Genomic DNA, 8,803 nt, shown 5'->3' on the forward strand with positions numbered 1-8,803 from the left:
TTGTACCTCATGACTGATCTGGATATGTTCTTTTTGATGATGAATGCAACACCATTCCTTTTCAATTTGTGATTCCTAGCACAGTAAACCATGTGGTTGTCAGATTCAAAATGGCCAATACCAGTCCATTTCAGCTCACTAATGCCAAAGATATCGATGTTGATGTGTTCCATTTCATTTTTGACAAATTCCACTTTTCCCAGATTTGTTCCGATTTTCAATGGATGTTTACAGCTGTTTCTCTTCATTTTAAGTTGTGGCCCATCAGCAAATGAAGATTCTGTGGGCTTTTCTCCCACGAGCTTAACTCTATTCGCATCAACTCTACTTTGAGGAGGCATCACTTCGACACGCATTTTGAGTGCCTTCCAACCTGAGGGGCTCACTTTCTGGCTATGTATCTGACAGTGTTTCTCTGCTATTCAAAAGGTTTTCAGTGACTAAAGATTCAGAAATAGTTTGTCACTCTTTCATCCTAGTCTGTCTTTCTCTAAAAGCTCATCTGAAACCTGTCCACCATGATGATCCTGCTGTTTATTTAAAATACTGGTGCCATAGCCCTCAGAATCACAGCAACTCACAAGCCACCACCGTATGACAGACAGATGAGTAGTGGTATGGTAACCACTAATAAACTGTCACCTATATAAATCCATCCACCTGCTGCTTCCATGAATGTTGATAGTTGATGCAATAAGAATGAAGTCCTTGACAACTTCAATCTTTTCTCCATTGATCCTCTAGTGGTGAGGATTTTGGTTACTCTACATTGAGATGCAATCTATACCAAAGGCTGTGCTCTTTGATCTTCATCAGTAAGTATTTTAAGTCCTCTTTACTTTTAGCAAGCAAGGTTGTATCATCTGCATGTCACAGGTTATTATTGAGTCTTCCTCCAATCCTGATGCCATGTTTTTCTTCATATAACCCAACTTCTCAGATTATTTGCTCAGTGTACAGGTTGAATAAGCATGGTGAAAGAATACAATCCTGTCGCACACCTTTCTTAATTTTAAAGCATTCAGTGTTCCCATGTTCTGTTCGAACAACTGCCTCTTGGTCCATGTCCAGATTCCTCATGAGCAGAATTAAGTGTTCAGGACTACTCATACTTCACAATGTTGTCCTTAGCTTGTCAAGATCTACACAATCGAAAACCTTTATGTAGTCAATAAAGCACAGGTAAGCATCTTTCTGATATTCTCTGCTTTCAGGTAAGATCCATCGGACATCCTTGTTCTACATCCTCTTCTGAATTCGGCTTGAAATTCTGGAAGTTCTCTGTCAATGTATGCTTGCAGCCATTTCTGTTTTACCTTTAGTAAGTCTTTACTCACATGGGATATCAAAGAGATTGTCCAATGATTTCTGCATTCCTTTGGGTCACCTTTCTTTGGAAAGGGCTCAAATATGGATCTCTTTCCAATCAGTCAGCAAGAGAGTGGTCTTCCAAATCTGTTGGCAGAGATGAGTGAGTGCCTCCAGTGCAGCCTCACTTTCTTGAAAGATTTCAATTTGTATTCCATCAATTCCTGGTGCCTTCTTCTTTGCCAATTCCTTCAATGTATCTTGGACTTCTCACTTCAGTATAATTTGCTTTTGATCATATGCTACTTCTTGAAATGGTTGAACATCAACCATTTCCTTTAGGTACAGTGACTCTGTGTATTCCTCCCATTGTTTTTTGGATGCTTTCTGCATTATTCAATAATTTGCCCAGAGAATCCTTCAATAACAAAAGTCGAAGCTTGAATTTTACTCATGGAAGCAGCAGTCAAGAAGTCAAATGATGTATTGCATTAGGCAAATCTGCTGCACAAGACCTTTTTAATATGCTGGAGAGCAAAGATGTCAGCTTGAAGACTAAGGTACGCCTGACCCAAGCCACGGTATTTTCAATAACCTCATATGCATGCAAAGCTGAACAGTGAATAAGGAAGATTATAGAAGAATTGATGCTTTTGAGTTATGGTGTTGGAGGAGAATATTGAAAGTTCCATGGGCTGCCAAAAGAACAAACAGATCTGTGTTGGAAGAAATGTAGCCAGAGGCCAAGGTGCCTAACTTCATTTCTCATACTTTGGACATTTTGTGAGGCGGGACCAGTCACTGGAGAAGGATATCGTGTTTGGTAAGGTGGAGGGTCAGAGAAAAAGAGGAATACCCCCAGCGACATGGATTGGCAATGTGGCAGCATCAATGGACTCAAGTGTGGCAGCAATTGTGAGATTGGCCCAGGATCGCACGGTGTTTCATTCTGCTATGCAAAAGCTCTCTATGAGTCGGTACCAACTTGATGGCACCTAACAACAACAACATAGCATTCCTATGCTTAGGAATATGAAAAGGGCTTGGATTTCCTGGGCACTGAAAATCAGAACAACACTAGTTAAGTGGACAACCTTGTTTAGGTCATTGCACTCTCTAAGACAGGTGGACTCAAGCTGAACAAGGTTATTAAAATTCACCTGGGTTCAAAGACATTTCAACTTTTCACTAGGGAAAGCTTATAGGTGGAAAACAAACAGTGCCATTTATGGAACTACTGTGCTTCTGGGGCAGGGAGCCAGATGGATCATAGAGTGAGTGGAAGTCAGACTCTTCTCATTGCCTCTCAGTGCTCTTCTTTGCCAGACTTTTTTCCAGTTCCATCCTTTGCTGAGAATTTACTCCAGTTAGGTAAACTGAATCAGAATCTACATTTTAACAAAATTCCAAGGTGGTTCTTATAGAGCCCATGTTAAAATATTTGGGGCAGAAATGCAAATTCCCTGCAGAGGATAGAACCAGAACTGGAAAAAAAGTTGTTGAAAGCCTTGCTTGGGAGGCTGCTTAGAGGAGAACATCTGAAAGTGGTGTTTGAAGAGAGTAAAAACAATGTGTCTATCTCCCACTCACCTGATGAAAAACCCAGGGAGGACCTTATAACACATCTGGGCCACTGCAAATGGAGTAAAAATCTACTGCATCTCTAATTATAATCAACAGAATAGTTACTAATTTTATCTAAGAAAATGTGTGGATTCTCTGAACCTTATAAATTTTGACCCAGCGAATATTTATGCCATTCCAACACATCTTACACTTCAGAGGAGCTTTTAAAATGTTCCCTGCAAAGCTAATAATTTTTCTATTACCAAATGGAAATATTGCCCAGTATTCATCTTAGACATCTTTTTTTTTCCTGGTAGAACATACTGCCTCCCACTCATAGATGTTTAGCTAGGCTCCAGGTCATTAATTCTACAATAAATCTCCTGGCTTGTGAAATATCTTAGTCCTTTTCTTTCTTGCTGTTTGAAAACATTCTAGAATGTTTTATTTGGGATATAACTAATAACAGTGAGCTGAGATTGTGGCTGGCTTAGTTCTGCAAGGCAAGAAGGTTTACAGGTATGCGTCTCTTTATCTCGTTTTGCCTTATTGCACTTTGCGGAAACAGTGTTTTTCACAAAGTTTGTGGCAACCCTGCAGTGAACACGTCTGTTGGCACCATTTCCTCAACAGCATGTGCTCACTTCATGTTTCGGTGCCACATTTTGGTAATTCTCATATTTCAAACATTTTCATAATGCTATTGCACACTTAATAGACTATACAGTACAGTGTAAACATAACTTTCATATGCACTGTTGTTATTAAGTGCTGTTGAATTTAAACCTTCAGGAGGTATTGAATTAAAGACTGTTGAGTTAAAGACTTCAGGAGATATTTTTGGTTTAAGGTTTAAAGATGATCTCAGGACAACAGTTTCAGGGGTTCATCCAACCTTCATGGCTCCAGGAAATTTGGAGTCAGTGACTAATACGAAGACATCTTAATGGTATGAAATAACTTAATGCTTTGGTGTGGGAGTTAGCACTCCAAAGAGCAGTACCATAGTATCCTTTGCCATTAGAGGCCTTGAGTGCTACTGGGAAGTTCTTTTGTTAAATTTTATATTATTCTGTTTTGTTTTTGCTATGTTTGCAATTTACTTATTATTATTATTATTTATTGTAAATTGAGTGAAGGTTTAGGGGGCAGACCATCAGTTTTACATTCAACAAACCATACACTTTGCTTCACTACATGGTTGCAATCCCCTCCATGTACTAACAGTTAACAACATTTACCTCTATTCACTTTAACTGTTGCATTCTTCCCTGTGACTCCTGCTACCGTCATCTTTCTTCCGCTAACCTCCCTCTTGTTGTGTATTGCCTGCCTTGTCACCCATGTTTAACGTATGTCTACCTCTAGACTATGAATGAACTTCCCTTATACCCCTCCCCACCCCAATAACCATCATAGATTTTTTTTTTTTAATCAAGAAAACCTTTTCTTTTTTTTTAAACCTTTTACAACATTGGTCTCATACAATGTTTGTCTTTTTGTGATTGACTAATTTCACTCAGCATAATGTCCTCCGGTTTCAACCATGTTGTGCGGTGTTTCTCAGATTCATCCTTATTCTTCAACATTTTGCGGTATTCCATTGTGTGCATGTACCAAAGTTTGTTTCCATTCTTCTGTTGGTGAGCATTTAGGCTGTCTTCATCTTTTTGATATGTCTTTTATAGACAGCATATTGAAGGGTCCAGCTTTCTTATCTATTCTGTTCTTTATGTTTCTTGACTGGCACATTTAATCCATTGAAATTGTTAGTGGGTATTAATAGATTGCTGTCATTTTTCTGTGTCTTTTTTTGTGGTGCTACTGGAGTCCTGGTGTAGGCTAATGCGTCAGACTGCAAAGTTGTTTAAACTGCATGGTCAGTCGTTCAAGCTCACCAACTGCTCCTTGGAAACCCTATACAGGGTCACTATGGGTCGGACCTGACTCAATGGTACTTAACAACTGGATTCTTTGTTTCACAAATTTTTGATGCTGAGTTAATTTTGTTTGTGGATTTTCTTGTCCTTTTCATTTCTGTTGTGTTAATATTCACTAACTCTCTGATTTTCCTCTTTAAAAAAAAAATTTGATGTGCAGGTATATGATTTCTCTTTGAGGTTATCCTGTAATTTATTAATTTTTTTCCCTTGCTTAAAACTGTCTGTTTTATTTTGAACTGTTTTTGACTTCCTTGCCATTTGGAAGCTCTGTATCTGTACCATTCCCTCTTTGTGTTTTGTAATTGACTTCATTATACGTTGATATCTCTGGTTCCCTAGTTTTTGGAGTCCTGTTGTGGTACTGTGGGTTAATGCTCTGGACTGCAAGCTTGGTTTGAACTGCAAGGTCAGTGGTTCAAGCTCACCTGATGCGTCTTGGAAATCCTATACAGGGTCGCTATGAATCAGACCCAACTTGACAGTAATTAACAACAACAACAGATTTGTTTTACTTTAAATATTTCCATACTTTATTTCTCTGACTTCTACAGTTTACTTTAAATACTTCTGGATTGGAGTCCTGGCGTGTGGATTAGTGCACTGGACCACAAAGTCTGTTTGAGCCACAGGGTCAGTGGTTCAAGCTCATCAGCTCCTGGGAAACAACCCTATACAGGGTCGCCATCTATAGGAACCAAATCAACAGCACTTAACAATAAAAACAATATCTGAATTCGGAGCTCTGGTAATGTAGTGGTTATGAGTCGGGTTGCTAACGTCAAGGTTAGCAGTTTGAAACTACCAACCATTCCTCAGGAGAAAGATTAGGCTTTCTGCTCTTGTAAAGATTTACCATCTTGGAAACCCTATGCAGAGTCACTATGAATGGGAACCTATGTCAACGCACACCACCATCAAAGCACACTGGATTGAGTTCTGGGTGGTGTTGCTATGAATGGTAATCTCAGGTTGTTTGCTGTTGTTGGTTCTCAGTCAAAGGAATATTCTTTAGGATTTTTGCAAAGATGATGTCATCATTATAGATTTTGTTTATTTCTGTTTATCAGGAAATGTCTTAATTACATCTTCATATTTGAGGGGCCAATTTGCTGGTATATGATTCTTGGTTGGCAATCTTTTTCTTTTAGAATTTTATACATGTCATTCCATTGCCTTCTTTCCTACATGGTTTCTGCTGAGAAATCAAGGCTTAGTCTTATTGGTTCTCCTTTGTAGGTAACTTTTCATTTTACCTGAGCTGCTTTCAGAATTCTTTTCTTAAAATCATTGATTTTGGAAAGTTTGATTATGATATGTTTTAATGATTTTCTGTTGGGATCTGTCCTGCTTGGAGTTTGCATAGATTCTTTTTCTTTCTTTTTTAATGGTTTTAGTCTCTTAAATATCTCTTCCAGCTGTAGGTGATGAAATGCTTAAGGCTCCATTTCAAATATTGGCACCACTAGGACCATAGTCTCTCCCTTTATTTCAATCAAAAGTCAAGATTTTTGACTCTCGTTTTTATTCTTCAATCCCACACAAGTCGTTTTAACTGTGGAAGTCACTGAAAACTGGCGCTGTGGGTTAATGCGCCAGACTGCAAAGCCGTTTGAACTGCAAGGTCAGTGGTTCAAGCTCACCAGCTGCTCCTCGGAAACCCTATACAGGGTCCCTATAGGTCAGAATTGACTCTGCAGCACTTAACAACAACAACAATGAGCTCCAACCCTGCTCCAGCCTCTCCAGGAGCACTACAGGATGAATATAAATATGTAAGTAAGAGGCATTCGCAAATAACTTTAAAGGCATTTTATTTTTAGATAACCTCACATTTTTTTTTTCCTTTAAAAAAAAAAAAGAAGCCTCTGCTCCAAATAAATCAAGGTCTCAAAATGCCATCAGTCTCATTTTGTCCAAGTCCTGGAGTTGTGTGGATAAAGCAGCAGTCAGCTAGGATGACAGGTGACACGTCCAAATAATTGCCACATTTCCCACTTCTATAGCATCTTTAAAGAAAATCATATATGGGGTGACACCATTTTCACAATAATCCAGCAGAGCAACCATCCCATCAGGATTCATGTTTCCACCAAATAAAGAACAGGTCGTTTTTGAAATTCACTGGGATGTGCTTGTTTGGCTCTGTAGCCCCTGTCATAAAGGGTTTTACTCTTTCTGGTTTCTGTTCTTCAAGTTTGCCTTTGATTGATTTCATGTCATCTTTGATGTACTTCTTGTAGGCTTCGTTTGTGAAGCTGGTTCCCTGCAGGTGATGGTTCATGACAATGTCAATCCCCGTGACTACTGTGCTTTCGGTACCTTCACCGTCTGTGGCTTCAGCTGAGGCGTTTCCACCGATGAGCAACTCATTGATGTTACTCTTTGTCCTGTTGACCAGCTTATCTTCCCCTCCACTTCCAGGCACAGCCTGTCCGTGATCTCCCGGATCTTGTAAATGTCGTTGAACATCTCATCATGACTGATGAGGTCTGGGTAGATGATCATGATCGCGGCTGGGGAGACTGCGCTAGCTTAGCAGGAGCCTGGAGCTCGGGGTTTGAGCAGCGCAACCCAAGCAAGCACTCGGAGGGATCGGGAGCGAGTGGAAAAGCTCGTATAGATTCTGTGTGCTTATCTTTTCGGTTTTCATGATGCTAGGGAAGTTGTCTCTCAATAACTCTTTGGTAGTTTTCTCTGTGCTTGTGTCTTGTTCTGGAATTCTGATCACTCATATATTGTTCTTCTTCTTGGTGTCCCACAAAACTCTTAGGCTTTCTTCAGATTTTTTTCATTTTTTCTTTCTTTCTGATTGTTCAACTAGCATACTAGTATTGAGAGATTTCTCTACAAGCTCGCTAATTTGGGCTCCCAATGTTTCAAGTCTTCCCCTTTGTCCTTTCAATGTATTGTACGTTTCTGAGATTTTAGTATTAATCTTCTGGATTTATAATTGCAGTTTTATATTGTTTCAAAAATTTGTATTTATTTTTTTCTGTTTGCTCTTGTTGAGTTATCCTGAATTCTTCTAAAGTTTTTATTGTGTTCTCCTTGTTTTTATTGATCTTTCTTTTGATCCTTTGAAACTACCTAATTATCACTCTTTTGAATTATTTTTTAGTTAGTGTTATTACCTTTTCTTTCCCAGAAATGTTTTCTAGCTCAGCATCTTGGTCATTTGTTTGCATCATTCTCTCTTGTTTCTTTGTGTAATCTGAAATTGTCCATTGTCTCTGGAGCAATGTGAGCTTGTTGTATTTGTAAAAACCAAACAGTACAGTTGTTGGACCCTGAATGGAGAAATTTCTGCTGGCCTCCTGCAATTTCAGCTCAGAGGTTATTGTGGAAGGGATGTGGCAACAGAGTTCCTGGTCCTAGATGGAGTGTTTATAAGCCTTTATATTATCACTCATTTCAGAAGTAGTTCATGAGTCACTTGATAGAGCATGGTTTGCACTGGGGGTGAGTGAAGTGAGGAATTAGCCACACTTCTGATGACCAGGTGAGCATGGGGAAAAAGAAGAAATCACACCTTTTCCGTTGCCCACACTAATCTGCTTTGCCAAGCCTCCCTCCACCACCAAAGCTGCTCACAAAAGAGTTGAACCACATCTGCGCTGCTCACAAAATAGTTGAACCACATCTGGCCAGTGGTTCACTAGTCAGTCTCCCTCTTTTGGCCTCTCTCCCAGCAAGTACTCGATCCAATTCTTTAATTTTTCTTCTGACGTTCAGGATACCAGAATTTTCATCTGTGTCTATTATATTTAGTCTCTTATATCTTTGTTACAGAGGTTCCATATAGTACACTTGCCTAGGTTGCCATCTTGCCAGAAGTCAACACTAATTTTCTTGTGGCCAATAAATAAACTTTTGGAAGAAAGCCTCTTTGCTGTCCTGCACATTGGTCATCTGCCTCTGCTGACTTCTTTTCTTAGGTCTTGGGAGCTCTCATTTGGAACACACCCAAGGCTATATCTGCTGAGAAG

General features: G+C 39.4%; 1 protein-coding gene across 1 annotated transcript; it reads right to left on the reverse strand.

Moving 5' to 3' along the window:
* Positions 1 to 6,888: 6,888 nt before the first annotated feature.
* LOC102835160 (translationally-controlled tumor protein-like) lies at positions 6,889 to 7,322 on the reverse strand. Its single transcript, XM_006874665.1, has 2 exons — positions 7,137 to 7,322; positions 6,889 to 7,080 (listed from the first exon to the last, which is right to left on the reverse strand). Exons 1-2 carry the CDS (start codon positions 7,320 to 7,322, stop codon positions 6,889 to 6,891), a joined length of 378 nt encoding a protein of 125 aa, XP_006874727.1.
* Positions 7,323 to 8,803: the final 1,481 nt, after the last annotated feature.

This window comes from Chrysochloris asiatica, unplaced genomic scaffold, assembly GCF_000296735.1.
Source record: "Chrysochloris asiatica unplaced genomic scaffold, ChrAsi1.0 scaffold00291, whole genome shotgun sequence".
In the NCBI taxonomy this organism is placed as follows: Eukaryota; Metazoa; Chordata; class Mammalia; order Afrosoricida; family Chrysochloridae; genus Chrysochloris; species Chrysochloris asiatica.

Coding starts and splice junctions, on each gene's coding strand:
- LOC102835160 (XM_006874665.1), bottom strand. CDS start 7,322: ATGATCATCTACCCAGACCTCATCAGTCATGATGAGATGTTCAACGAC. Junction 7,081..7,136: donor TGAAGCCACAGACGGTGAAG/GTACCGAAAGCA, acceptor CATCACCTGCAG/GGAACCAGCTTCACAAACGA.